This window comes from Mucor velutinosus (genome assembly GCF_035048745.1).
Source record: "Mucor velutinosus strain NIH1002 chromosome Unknown tig00000093, whole genome shotgun sequence".
Classification (NCBI taxonomy): Eukaryota; Fungi; Mucoromycota; class Mucoromycetes; order Mucorales; family Mucoraceae; genus Mucor; species Mucor velutinosus.
This window is the reverse complement of record NW_027041907.1, coordinates 3,097,740-3,112,941: the sequence shown is the minus strand read 5'-3', so window position 1 is coordinate 3,112,941 and position 15,202 is coordinate 3,097,740. Positions and strand designations below refer to the sequence as shown.

The window sequence follows — 15,202 nt, the reverse complement described above, 5'->3', positions numbered from 1 at the left end:
CCACATTGTTTGCTGTAGCTAAGCCCATCCTCCACAGCTCTTTTCCTCTATTCCATCTTTCTATTAGAAAAATATCCCCCTACATTACTATTATGAGAGCCTACGTTTACGATAATCAAGACCCTGCGGACCAACGTGCTCCTCATGATTTGGGCATCGAAAAGACCCAAGCAGACCTGGAAAAGGTTGGTGTGTTGTACTGGCGTTTTGATGGGGAGGATGCCCTTGACAAGATCGACCAAGTTGCCAAAGAAAGAAGTTACAAGAACAGAGATACTGTGAGTATACGCATTTAGCAAACTGTTTAAGGTTTCATCTCATATTTGTTAATTAGATCGTCGTATCCCCTGATGCAATGGGCCCCATTTACGAGGAGAAAGTCAAATCATTCTTTGCCGAGTGAGTTTTTGCTCGCAATCAATAAATGGCGTATTTCTAATATCAGCTTGAATAGGCATCTCCATGAAGATGAAGAGATTCGTTATATTTTGGATGGTTCTGGATATTTCGATGTTCGCGATCAAGGAGATGTTTGGATCCGTATTTACATGGACAAAGGAGATATGATCATTTTGGTAAGTAGTGCACCTAATCCTTCATTTACACTTGACTCACGCTTTGCAACAGCCTGCTGGCATCTACCATAGATTCACCACTGACGAAAACAACTATATCAAAGCCATGAGATTATTCAAGGAGGAACCCAAGTGGACACCTCTTAACCGTATGTTACCTAGATACTTGCAAGCCATTTGCAGCTCTAACACTCACTCGCTTTTCTTTACAGGTCCTGTCGCCAGTGATAACAAATACCGAGCAGAATATGTCAGTTCTTACAATTTGACTAGTGCATAAACGATTTCTTTATTTATTGAACAAAAAGAAAGAGGGGCCCACAGTATTTATTTGGACATCTGTAAAGAGACGAAATTTGTATGAAATAAAGTGTTACATGTGCCTATTACTTATTACATACCATCATCTTGACAAATTCTTGATAATTAATTTGACCATCACCATCAACATCAGCTTCACGGATCATCTCATCGACTTCTTCTTCACTCATCTTCTCGCCAAGAGAAGTCATTACATGACGTAACTCTGCAGCAGAGATGTATCCATTGCCATCCTTATCAAAGACCTTGAAAGCTTCTTCAATCTCTTCTTGGGAGTCAGTGTCCTTCATCTTTCTAAAATTTGACAAAAGCCGTTTATACAAATTCCACTTTCTCCCTTGTTAATATGGTGTTAATTACCTAGCCAACATGGACAAGAACTCAGGAAAGTCGATATGGCCATTACCGTCACTGTCGACTTCGTTGATCTATAGCAAAACGTGTGAGTTGGTTTCGTGCATTTCAAAAGGAACCAACAGACCCATCCTCTTACCATGTCTTGGAGTTCAGCCTCGGTAGGGTTCAAATTCAAGGAACGCATAACAGTACCAAGCTCCTTTGTAGTAATAGAACCATCGCCATCTTTATCGAAAAGACTTGATAAACAATGAATATTTTACGTGATATCTCTTCAAATAATGGAGAAAGTGACTTACTTGAATGCTTCGCGGAATTCAGTGATTTGCTCTTCTGTAAGTTGATCGGCCTACATGTTTAAAATGTCCTTAGTTTTTGGATCAAACGCTAATAAAAGAAGAAACCCACTTACCATATTAAAAAAAAGGTTTTTAAGAAGAAGAAAGAAAAAAGAAAAGAAAGAAGAAAGGAAAAAAATTTGATATTTGTGCAAGGCACTGTACTTTTTTTTTGTTGTCCTGATTTCGCGTGACTAAATGTAGTACAAATTTGATGAATAAGATACCTTTTGTAAAGTACATCAAGCTTGTATGTAAGCCCATCTTGTGTTTACTGCTGCATACCTATACAGGAAATAATTTTGTTCCTGAATCAACTTGATTTACAGGAACTTTTTGAAAAGAGGAGTCTCAATCGTCAGTGGAGTACCGACTCTGATATTGATGTGAAGACGCTTTATACAAAGTCCATCATGCTTGAACGAACAAGAGACTCTACATAAGAAAAATCAAATGCTCTGGCTTTATTAGTTTACCGAATACCTGATTTCTTATTGTTTAAGTCAAGGCCATGATTGAAACACGCACTGAAGTCATGCCAGCAGGATGCTTTATGTGAAATTTGTATATGCATGTACCTTTCAGAACACAAACTGCTGCATCTCGCTCAGTAACAGACTTAAGTTTAATAGCTTTGCATTGCTTTACACCCAAGCTTGTTCGACTAGCTTTCAAACGCGAGAATAATTACCTAATGCGCCCTCATTATTATACAAGTGCTGGAGAAGTATATCCGCCGATGGTTGTGATGGGCGGCCAAGCAGATTTGCTATATTTATCGTGGCAGAGCCAACGCTATTTCAGTACACTTTTCAAAAAATGGATAGGATATATATCATCAATCATGGAAAAATTCTTGTTGAGTCTACAGCTATATGAAGTAATTATCAATCAACGTTATTGACAGTTGTATATCAAGCCTTGAAAAGGCTATATCTACAACTACTCCGCTTTCAAAATGTAAACATAAGGTAACCACTTTGCAGTGAAATCAGGTTTGAATAGATTTCACAAAAAAAAATAAAGCAATAGTAAAATACAATAGAAATCAATTGTATTTTATTTGTGTATAAAATGAATTGAAGATCCTGGAATTGAGTAAAAAAAAAAGAAGAGTATTTATACATTTGCAACTAGCTTGTAGGATTAGTGATGATAGAGAGCAATAGGTTCTGCTATTGCGATATCTGGCAAATGTTGTTGATGTTTGATTTAAAGTGGTAATCAATGCAAAAGTACTGGCCATAAGGGTCGATTTGAGTATCCTTGATGGGCTTGGATGAGCTATCGTCATAGCATGCTTTAACGTAACCTTGACAGTTTAAGGTGTGATGTTTGTTATTGAAGCGTGGAACCCTTTATCTGGGATACTGTGCAACTATGGCAGCAGGGCATAGTTGTCATATTTGAATATGCTTGTTATTGATTTGATTTTATATGGATAAAGATAACATCTCTTATTACGACCATCATGGGTGTGATTGAATACACTGTGATCAGGAGTGATTCATTCACACGATGTGCGATATAAGCGTGTATCTTTACTTTAGTATGTTTAAATGGTTGTTGATGTACACTTGAGCGCTTTTACTAATAGATCCAAATAGCATGAATTTGAATGAGTGCTATTTGGTGAATTTCGGCTTTCAATCAAGTTGCGTTTGGGTGGCTATTTCATTACACCGTTCATATGTTTAGGAACCGCTCAAGTAGGCATATAATCCTCCTGATAAGAACATCCTACTTCTGAATATAAACGGATTTAAGTTATATTTATTTGGATACCCTTTTTATTACAAACACAAAACTATCATAAATGACAAATTAATAGGAAATCAACTAGTTATTGACCTTCGCTGCTTCAACCTCTCAGCCAATCAAGTCGCTCAAAAACTCCGCTGACCTAAAAAAAATTTTGCGAGGGTTTCCCCCGGTTTTGATGTGAGGCAAAATTTTAAGCTCCGCTATATATATATATATAGCAATATAGCTGTTGCTATCATCAAATTTCCCCCAGGTGCTAGAGCATGCCTTACTTACACCACCTAGCTTTAAATACTGGCATTGAGACCCTCAATCATCACTAAAGTAAGTAGCGATGACCAAGTGGAGGCGGCCTATCTACCTCCTGGTGTCGGATAAAGTCTTGTTGAGCTTCAGGGATAGGCACATCCACACAACGTAAAAAAGGTATGCTTCAAAGAAACATAATAATAATAAAAGAAAGAAAGAACATAATACTATAAGAGTATAGTAGTATATAGGTAAAAAAAAAGAAAAAGAAATGCTCACACGAAGCAAGTCGAAGAAAAGCATAACAAATACAACATCAAAGATGTTTAAAGAAAACTCGTTGCTGTTGCAAGAAAAATGCATACATGAGCAACGCGCATGGTAGTAATAGTCGGATGTAAAGCAATATGGCACAAATACGCACAACTGCAAAAGCAACAGTGGTATTATAAGTTTGCGATACAACATAATGACTAATATTGTTTCATGTAAAGCTACAGAGGAAACACTACCAACAAAAGAAAAAAGAAGAAAAAAGCGCAACAACGCAGACATCATGAATGCGTTATCACGAAAAAGGAAGCAAAAATATAAGCGTTCAAAGAAGTTATATATCATTGCGACCAAAAGAAAGAAGATACTTACCACTTACCACAGCCACAAATTGGCCAAAAGAGTATTATAGGCAAACACCGGAGACAGACCAGAGAACGAGCATGCACCAAATATAGTAGACCGGGAAAGACCATATAAGCAGCAGCAGCAGCAGCAACACCAGCGCCATAGAAAACCTAAAGAACGAGCGCCATCAGCAGAGAGCAGACAAAGACCAAAGAAATTACTTACCACTTATTATCACCACCACAGGTACGCCAGAGGATATGCAATCACCAGAGATAGACGAGAAAACGAGCATACATTACAGATAGCAGACCAGAAAAGACCAGACTAACAGCAGCAGCAAGACCATTAGCAACACCATTAGCAAGACCAACAGCAATACCACCAGCAAGACTATCAGAAAGACCATCAGCAAATACCAGCAGCAATATCAGCACGGTAGAAAAACCGGAAAACGAACGATGCCAGAAACCAGATAAACGCTAAAGAAGCATCTACCAGTCATAATGACCAATGATGAAGCAGACAACAGGGATATCAGAGAAGTAAGGACAGCAGCATCGACGTCAAACAGGCAAAAAAATTATCGAAACCTGATAAATAAATTCAACTAGTACTAGTTCTACGTCTTCCAGTTCTCGTTATCGAATGGTACCTACTATATCCTACTTGAAAGAAGCAGTGTCAAGCACTTTTAACAGTACATGACCGTGTTATCAGAAGCTAGAGTGTTATTTTCAACCAAAAGGGTTCCAAAACCAATATGGTTTGATACTAAACGCGTTTTGCAAAAGGGATAAAAAAAAACGAGTGCATGTAAAATGAGAGAACGCCCTACTCGACGTCACGGCCAGTAGATTTGCTCTCAGCCTTCTGCCGTGGTTTCAGCCGTAACTGCTGCACTTTAATTTGAAATTGTGCAGTGAGTATTTTCGTGTTCAAATTTGACTTGATCTCACATTCTTTAAACGTTTTTGCTAAATTTGATTATGAAAACTGTCGTTGTAATACTTTACTTTCTAATGCATTTATAAAGAGTCAATGAAGGCGCATCGAATGATGTTGATTACATTCAGCTTTCTGACCGAAAATATTGAGCAATTTGCAAAAATATGAAAACAAGATTTCTGCAAAAATATCAAAAGTTAGCATATAAAAGTCTCAAAATAGTAGTTTCTGATGTTGCATTTTATCATTACGATCAATTTGATCTATTATGTACCATAGAAAAAACCTTCATTTTAGGGGTGAAAAACGCGATCGTTTAATTTTCAGGAATTCTCCCTTGCTAATACTCGTGTAAAAATGAGGATTTTCATGAATTTGCGATGACCCAAAAAAAATTTGAGATAAAGCATCAGTAAATAAGGCGTATCAAAGGAGAGTCTTTCGGTGCTATTCCAAGCATCCACATGGCTTTGTAGCATGAGTTTTACATGCTTGAAACTGGTCGGATTTGAACAGAATTCGACCTAAAACGAAGGGGAAGTAGGCTACGTTGCCAAAATAGTAAGTAAATCATACTTCTGTCTAATAGCCCAGATGCTCGGCATTGTATTAAACTCAATCTCTAAGTAATAAACGCTTTTATTTCAATTCCAAAGCTCTGATCTTACTTTTTGAAAAGTTCGATTACAGTGTGTAATGAAATAGCCACCCAAACGCAACTTAATTGAAAACCAAAGTTCATCAAATAGCACTCATTCAAATTCATGCTATTTGGATCTATTAATGAAAGCGCTCAAGTGTACATCAAAAACCCATTTAAAAGTACTAAAGTAAAGATACACGCTTATATCGCACATCGTGTGAATGAATCACTCCTGATCACAGTGTATTCAATCACACCCATGATGGTCGTAATAGGTGATGGTATCTTTATCCAAATAGAATTAAATCAATAACAAGCATATTCAAATATGACAACTATGCCCTGCTGCCATAGTTGCACAATATCCCAGATAAAGGATTCCATGCTTCAATAACAAACATCACACTTTAAACCATCAAGGTTACATTAAATCATGCTATGACGATAGCTCACCCAAGCCCATCAAGGTTACTCAAATCGACCCTTATGGCCAGTGCTCCTGCATTGACTACCACTTTAAATCAAACATCAACAACATTTGCCAGATATCGCAATAGCAGCACCTATTGCTCTCTATCATCACTAATCCTACAAGCCAGATGCAAATGTATAAATACTCTTCTTTTTTTTACTCAATTCCAGGATCTTCAGTTCATTTTATACACAAAATAAAATACAGTTGATTTCTATTGTATTTTACCTTTGCTTTATTTTTTTTGTGAAATCTATTTAAACCTGATTTCACTGCATTTTTTACAATATTCAAACTATATTTTATTAAACAAACCTTATCACAATGTCTGACAATACCAACAACTCTGGCTCTCCTTCTGTCCCCTCTGCTCAAGGTTCTCCTGCTCAACGTCAACCTGGTGACGATACCATTGAGCACACTAGGCAGCAAGTCCAGGCCATCCACTTGGATCAAGGTACTGATGTCGGACAACAACTTCAACCTTCAAACCATCAAGAGGATATTGCCATGATGGATGCTATGCCATTTCGATCCTCTCCTGTTCCTGCTTTGGCTAACCATGCTCCCAATGATGGTGGTGAATCCTCATCTCAAGTTACTTCTCATTTGTCTGCGTCGACATCATGTTCATCAGGTAATGCATCCTCCTCTGCTGCTGGTTCTAGCACGTTGAATTCCATCAAGAAATTGGTCTGGCGTCGGGATTCGTTTGTACGTCTGTTGCTGGACATGGTCGAGGGAACTGATATGAACAATGAGCACGGTCAAAAGCATATTGAAGATATGCGATCCAAGATTGAGGACCTGAATCGTCTGATCTCCACTGTCAAACACTCAGCCAAGCTATCCGAATCTAATGTCACCGCATCACTCACTGGCGACAATGAGGGCATCTCATTGTCCAAGCAAGACCTACCTAAATTCCAACTTCGTTCGCATGCCACCAAGTACTTTCCCAATGAAATCTCCTATGATTCGATTCACCATTTTCTGCGCTCCTTTGAGAAGGTAATTTCGTCTTCCGGAAAGGCAATCGAGGATGTCTGGCGCCGGTATATCCCTCTCACGATACCTTATGACTTGGATCTTTGGTTAAATCAAGAATTACTGAATGCTGAAACATGGGTTGCCGCCAAGGAAAAGTTCACATCAAAATTCAGTAATGCTGCTCTGCGTCTAGATGCTCGCCGGGAGGTACAAACGGCTACTATGAGACATGGTGAAACTACGGAGGAGTACTACAACCGTTTCGCTCGGGCTATGATGGAGGCAGGCTACTCATCTGAAGATACCACTCTTGGCGATACATTCTTGCTCGGCTTCCCCAATGAATGGCAGATCCAAATCAACGCTGTTCTCGGTGTTCACTTCCCTGGGTGTTCTAACTTCACCGCCAGTCAGATTGTCACCTGTGCCATGAACGTCCTCAACAGTCAAAAGTGTCCTGTTTCGTTTGTCAACGCAAAGCGACATGGTGGTTCTCGCGCTTCGTCATCCTCATCCGGTTCATCTGGATTCTCTTCCTCTGCTGCTGCTTCTTCTTCTGCTCCTCGTTACTACTGCTCAAACCATGGAGGCTCTCAGGCCAGACATCACGAGAAGGACTGTCGTCTGAACAAAGGTGGTTCTTCATCAAGACGTGCAGTTGAAAAGGCAAACGTACCCAAGAAGGCCAGCGGAAACACTTTCTGCAAGTGGTGTGGCAAAACTTGGTTCCACGGTCACTCTTGCCCTGAGTACCAAGCTATGAAGGGTTCGTTCAAGGTGTTGAGCGTGAGAAGAGAAAATAGTGGTCATCGACCCTATACGACTGGCTCCAGTAGTCAGAAACAAAAGCGTCATTCCCGTAATGGCAAAGGAAAGCAAAAGGACTCCGGGTCCAGCGAAAGTGACCTCTTCCGCGAGGCTATGGAAGACAAAGAATGTAAGTCTTCCACATCAAACAAAAACACTTTCAATTTAATAACACCATTGCTTCTCAATAACATTAGAATCATCGGAAAGGTGGATCCTGGTTCAGATGTTAGCATCATTAACAAATCCGTTTTGAATAAAAAATTCTCTACCATCAAAAATATCAAAGCATTGGGTGGTTATTTAACCTTTTTGAGCATGAACAAAGATGGTAGTGCATCTAAAGCTGAACGCATTGGAAGCACCGAACCCATCAAAGTAACTTATATGAATGGAATCACATTTGAACATTCCTTTGAAATCATTGACTTCAATGATTCCATGGCTGAAGAGTTTGATGTACTCCTAGGAGTCGACATCTTGCCTCGCCTCAACATCTATCTTAGTGGAGTAGCTCATTGCTTTCCTGACACCGAAAACGAAATTGCTCAATTCAAGAATATAAACTATGACACTGAAAACGTCTATAATCCAGAAAATGCTGATTATGGTACTTCTCAGAAACGTCAAATCCTTCTACAACAGATCGAACAATCTCTGAATGCCAACAAGAACATCCCTGCTGACGCAGTATGTTCCATGCCTGAAAGTGTAGTGCATGTTCCTATATCCAATCCCAAGGATTGCTTCATTCGCCAGTATCCATTATCCATCAACTCGCATGCCGAGATTGACAAACAAATCAAAGAATGGCTTCAAAATAAGATTGTTGAACGCTGCAAACCCTCATCAGTGTTCCATTCACCTCTGATTACGGTGACAAAGAAGGATGAGAACGATCAACCCACCAAATTGAGAGTGTGTTGTGATCTTCGTCGCATCAATGCGTCCATTGATGACAATTACCATGAAAATTATGCGGTTCCCAAGATTCACGAAATCTTTGAACGAGTGTCTTCTAGCGCACGCATAATAAGTAAAATTGACTTACACCAAGCATACTATTCGTATGGTGTGCATGAAGCATCTCGCAACGCCCTTATATTCTCGCATAATGGCATTTTTTACAGATGGTGTAGGGCCCCTTTTGGCCTAAAATTTATGAGCTCTCTGTTCGTAAAATGCATGTCAATTTTATTCACTGGTTTATCCGACGAACTGAAATTCGAAATGGAAAAGAACATGGATCCTTCCCAAGTTGATCCAACCAAAGTATGGGGTGGCATTGAACACTACATAGATGACTGTGTCCTGCATAGTATCTGTGAGAAAAGCCACATCAAGCTTATCAATCTTGCCGTTAATCGCTTGACATCCGTCAACCTGCGCATCAATGTGAAAAAATGTTCATGGTTCCAGACATCAGTCTTTTTACTAGGCTTTGTGGTTGGACCTGGCATACAAAAGATTGATATGCGTCGTTTATCTGACATAGACGAATGGCCCATTCCCAAAACTGCAAAACAAGTTCGCTCGCTTATGGGTGTCGTTTCCCATCTGCGAAACTTTTGTCCCATGCTGTCCAAGGTTGCTGAGCCCATCGATAGTCTTCGAAATGACAGTGACGTAAAAAAGAATTGGACACAATTGCATACTGATCGGTTCAATACCATCAAGCAAATACTGCTCTCAAACCAAATACTGCATGCTCCAGTGTTGGACGACAGAATGTTCCTCCAATGCGATGCTAGTCTCTATGGCATCGCTGCCTGTCTTTATCAAAAGGATAAACTGGGTAGAATCAAGCACATTGCATTTGTTAGCAGATCTCTCAATTCAGCTGAGCGCAACTGGTCTACAAACCGTAGAGAGTGTGCCGCTGTTGTCTTTGGATTCATCAAATTTAGATCGCTACTGTGGGGTCAAAATGATATCGAGGTCCTGACCGATCATTCGGCATTGACCTACATGTTCACATCTACTTCACTAAACAGTACGCTCCAGAGCTACTTGGAAATCTTGGGAGAATTTCACTTCACAATTTCACATGTGAAAGGCATTGAAAATGTTCTCTGTGATGCTCTTTCAAGGGTATATCCAATAATTGATGAAGACAAATGGCTGGAAGATGAAAATGATCGACAGATGAGAAAACTGCATAAGCTCATTCTGATCAAAAGGGACACCAACAAAAAGATTGAAGTAAACCGTCAACGCACAGTCTATTCTCAGGACCGCAATCTCAACGTACTTGCTGTGAAACTAAATAGCAAAGAATTCCAGAATTCTACAACGGATTACATTGCTCCTCCAGAAGCAGATCGGGCTCAAATCATCAAAGATGCACATAAAATAGGCCATTTTGGCATTGAGTCTGTGGTTCAACATATCCACACGTATTTGGGTTTACATTGGAACACCATCTACGCTGATTGCAAGGAAATACTTAAAGCATGTCCTGAATGTGCAAAGCACAACGTCGCTCGTCGAGGTTTCAACCCTGCTAAAAGCATCGTCAGCTTTGACGCCTTTGATCACATTGCTATGGATATCTTAGGTCCTATGTCGATCACCGATAAGGGAAATGTGTATGTGCTGGTTGTGATTGATCTCTGTACTCGCTACATTATAGCTCGTCCAATTCCTAACAAAAATGGCGCTACAATCGCTCAAGCCATACTATCCATCTATGGTGACTATGGTGTTGCTGTTAGCATCCAACAAGCTGACAACGGCAAGGAATTTAAATCCAATCTCATGGATCACTTCACAAAAACGCTTGGCATCAAGCAGCGACATTCTCTTCCTTACTACAAACAATCCAATGGTAGTGCTGAGAACGCTATCAAACAATTCGAGCATACGCTACGCAAAATGTGTGGTAATGACACGCATAACTGGGATGATCGCGTACCCATCGTCCAACTTGCACTCAACATGAAAGTCAAAGAGCGTACTGCCAGTACCCCATTCAGTCTCATGTTTGCTCGTCAAGTTAACGTCAATCCCAATCCAAATAAACTCAACCTCAATGGACGTCCTGCACTATCCATTCAAGAGCTCCAACAGCGTATCGAACACATGAATACCATCGTGTTTCCTGCTCTCCAAGAGCGTACACAACGGCTTGCTGAGGAATACAATAAGCGTATGGATAAACGTCGATACATCCTACCTGAACTAGCCTTTGACTCTCCTGTCATGGTCCGCCTTGAAGAAGGTCGTTCATCCAAACTCGCGCCTCTCTATGCTGGCCCATATTTCGTTGTCAAGCGTACCCAAGCTGGCAATTACATTCTAAAAGACGAAACCAATTCTCTCATGCATCGTGAATATACTCCTTCTGAACTCAAACCTGTCAACATTGATGAAACTACCATTGAAGACGAAATCTTTGAAGTTGAGGACATTCGCGATCATCGCTACCGCGATGATGATGAGATCGAATACCTAGTTAAATGGGCTGGTTATTCTGAACGTGAAAATGAATACATTACAGCTGATCTGTTCTCCTCTCCCATTCCAATCAAAAAATACTGGGAAAAGGTCAAGCTCAACAAGGAACTGCAACATCAAAGACATGCACCACTACCTACAAACAAACGCCCCTCAAAACAGGCTGGTAACAAGCGAAAAGCAGGCACTGATCACACAAGCCGCGAAAACACTCGCCGCAAACATTAGTAGCTTCCAGCTTTCCTTCCTCCACTGCCTTCGGCACTTGTTTCTCTGCTCTTGCTTATATCTATGTCTTCCTTCCTTCTACATGTTCCAATCAAATCACGTTTGGTCGTCTAAATTCATATCTCTGTCAACTTTTTCCCCACAAAAAGTTTGGCTGGGGGCAATGTAATGAAATAGCCACCCAAACGCAACTTAATTGAAAACCAAAGTTCATCAAATAGCACTCATTCAAATTCATGCTATTTGGATCTATTAATGAAAGCGCTCAAATGTACATCAAAAACCCATTTAAAAGTACTAAAGTAAAGATACACGCTTATATCGCACATCGTGTGAATGAATCACTCCTGATCACAGTGTATTCAATCACACCCATGATGGTCGTAATAGGTGATGGTATCTTTATCCAAATAGAATTAAATCAATAACAAGCATATTCAAATATGACAACTATGCCCTGCTGCCATAGTTGCACAATATCCCAGATAAAGGATTCCATGCTTCAATAACAAACATCACACTTTAAACCATCAAGGTTACATTAAATTATGCTATGACGATAGCTCACCCAAGCCCATCAAGGTTACTCAAATCGACCCTTATGGCCAGTGCTCCTGCATTGATTACCACTTTAAATCAAACATCAACAACATTTGCCAGATATCGCAATAGCAGCACCTATTGCTCTCTATCATCACTAATCCTACAAGCCAGATGCAAATGTATAAATACTCTTCTTTTTTTTACTCAATTCCAGGATCTTCAGTTCATTTTATACACAAATAAAATACAGTTGATTTCTATTGTATTTTACTATTGCTTTATTTTTTTTGTGAAATCTATTCAAACCTGATTTCACTGCAGTTCCCACTTAAAAGTTGCTTCAATATCATTATTCTACAACGTATTTTAGGCAGTGCTTTAATTAATTATTGCTGTGCCAGAAGGGCTACAACTGTCTATAAAGATTAAGGTATTCTTGATGGGTAGATATGTCTGTGTTGTGCAACAACATGGACAAGCTATGATAATTGAAGTGCATCTCAGATATCTAAATACTGAGGTTCACCAGATGTGATAAGCGTTGTACAAGATAAATTGCTACTTTGGCATTCATAACTTAGTATAAATAGAATAACTCTTGTCTTTATCAATAAATCTTTAGTTTTTGTGTCTGATCTTATTCAAATAAGTCTTTTCTTGTTTTTATAATATCGAACATTTTTCATAAGCTACAAAGAATAAAAGGATTATTATTTGTACTTAACAGTTATTCGCTTAATGACACAACCTATTACGTCCTCTTTTCAGGTTGAATTTTGTTCAAAGATAGCTATTTTCAAGCACGAATAACTTGATGTATCATTTCTAAACCGGATCTCCAAATACGTAGGAACAATCAGTTCAAGGACAGATCACATCAGATCATAAACGTTGACATGAAACAGGATTCAGTTAGGATCCGAATCATGGCATGTTGAGGATAATAGATTCAATCTATTATCCTATCACCCAAATCAACCCATCTGATACCTTATCCTCACATCAAACCCCTCAATTCGAATAGTATATAAACCCTTGTATTTCTAATGTAATAAACGATATTCTTTACCTGATTAATTTCATACTCTTTTATATAAATAATTTATTTCTAATAAATTATAACTCATGCTACAAGGCGTTGTGGACGCTTGGAATAGCAACAAACGGCTCTGCTATGATACGCCTTACTTACTGATGCTTTATCTCTATTTTTTTTGGGTCATTCCAAATTCATGAAAATCACCGTTTTTCCATGAGTATTAGCAAGGAAAAATTCTTGAAAATTAAACGATCGCGTTTTTCACCCCAAATATGAAAACTTTTCCTATGATACATATTAGACCAAATTGATCGTAAAGATGGAATGCAGCACTAGATACTCTTTCTATGAGACTTTCATATACTGAATGTTGACATATTCACAGAAAACCTGTTTTCATATTTTTGCAAATTGCTCATTATTTTCGGTTTGAGAGCTACATGTAATCAGCATCATTCGATGCGTCTTCATTGACTCTTTATAAACACATTAGAAAGTAAAGTATTACAACGACAGTTTTCATAATCAAATTTAGCAAAAACGTTTAAAGAATGTGAGATCAAGTCAAATTTGAACACGAAAATACCCACTGCACAATTTCAAATTAAAGTGCAGCAGTTACGGCTGACACCACGGCAGAAGGCTGAGAGCAAATCTACTGGCCGTGACGTCGAGTAGGGCGTTCTCTCATTTTACATGCACTCGTTTTTTTTTATCCCTTTTGCAAAACGCGTTTAGTATCAAACCATATTGGTTTTGGAACCCTTTTGGTTGAAAATAACACTCTAGCTTCTGATAACACGGTCATGTACTGTTAAAAGTGCTTGACACTGCTTCTTTCAAGTAGGATATAGTAGGCACCATTTGATAACGAGCACTGGAAGACGTAGAATTAGTACTAATCGAATTTGTTTATTAGGTTTTGATAATTTTTTTGCCTGTTTGACGTGGGTGCTGATATCCTTGCTTCTCTGATATCTCTGTTGTCTGCTTCATCATTGGTCATTATGACTGGTAGATGCTTCTTTAGCGTTTGTCTGGTTTCTGGCATCGTTCGTTTTCCGGTTTTTCTACCGTGCTGATATTGCTGCTGGTATTTGCTGATGGTCTTTCTGATAGTCTTGCTGGTGGTATTGCTGTTGGTCTTGCTAATGGTGTTGCTAATGGTCTTGCTGCTGCTGTTAGTCTGGTCTTTTCTGGTCTGCTATCTGTAATGTATGCTCGTTTTCTCGTCTATCTCTGGTGATTGCATATCCTCTGGCGTACCTGTGGTGGTGATAATAAGTGGTAAGTAATTTCTTTGGTCTTTGTCTGCTCTCTGCTGATGGCGCTCGTTCTTTAGGTTTTCTATGGCGCTGGTGTTGCTGCTGCTGCTGCTGCTTATATGGTCTTTCCCGGTCTACTATATTTGGTGCATGCTCGTTCTCTGGTCTGTCTCCGGTGTTTGCCTATAATACTCTTTTGGCCAATTTGTGGCTGTGGTAAGTGGTAAGTATCTTCTTTCTTTTGGTCGCAATGATATATAACTTCTTTGAACGCTTATATTTTTGCTTCCTTTTTCGTGATAACGCATTCATGATGTCTGCGTTGTTGCGCTTTTTTCTTCTTTTTTCTTTTGTTGGTAGTGTTTCCTCTGTAGCTTTACATGAAACAATATTAGTCATTATGTTGTATCGCAAACTTATAATACCACTGTTGCTTTTGCAGTTGTGCGTATTTGTGCCATATTGCTTTACATCCGACTATTACTACCATGCGCGTTGCTCATGTATGCATTTTTCTTGCAACAGCAACGAGTTTTCTTTAAACATCTTTGATGTTGTATTTGTTATGCTTTTCTTCGACTTGCTT

At 39.2% G+C, this 15,202-nt stretch overlaps 3 protein-coding genes across 3 annotated transcripts; 2 read left to right on the top strand and 1 right to left on the bottom strand.

Moving 5' to 3' along the window:
- Positions 1 to 92: 92 nt before the first annotated feature.
- On the top strand, positions 93 to 855 carry ATC70_002775 (uncharacterized protein; the record flags this gene model as incomplete). The annotated part of the gene is made up of 5 exons (XM_064822145.1): positions 93 to 278; positions 335 to 399; positions 455 to 575; positions 628 to 724; positions 788 to 855. 5 exons carry the CDS (start codon positions 93 to 95, stop codon positions 853 to 855), a joined length of 537 nt encoding a protein of 178 aa, XP_064681831.1.
- Positions 856 to 902: 47 nt separating this feature from the next.
- ATC70_002774 (calmodulin) lies at positions 903 to 1,668 on the bottom strand (the record flags this gene model as incomplete). The annotated part of the gene is made up of 6 exons (XM_064822144.1): positions 903 to 914; positions 977 to 1,190; positions 1,257 to 1,324; positions 1,390 to 1,492; positions 1,553 to 1,602; positions 1,666 to 1,668. 6 exons carry the CDS (start codon positions 1,666 to 1,668, stop codon positions 903 to 905), a joined length of 450 nt encoding a protein of 149 aa, XP_064681830.1.
- Positions 1,669 to 6,612: 4,944 nt separating this feature from the next.
- MDM31_2 (Mitochondrial distribution and morphology protein 31, mitochondrial precursor) lies at positions 6,613 to 11,769 on the top strand (the record flags this gene model as incomplete). The annotated part of the gene is made up of 1 exon (XM_064822143.1): positions 6,613 to 11,769. One exon carries the CDS (start codon positions 6,613 to 6,615, stop codon positions 11,767 to 11,769), a length of 5,157 nt encoding a protein of 1,718 aa, XP_064681829.1.
- Positions 11,770 to 15,202: the final 3,433 nt, after the last annotated feature.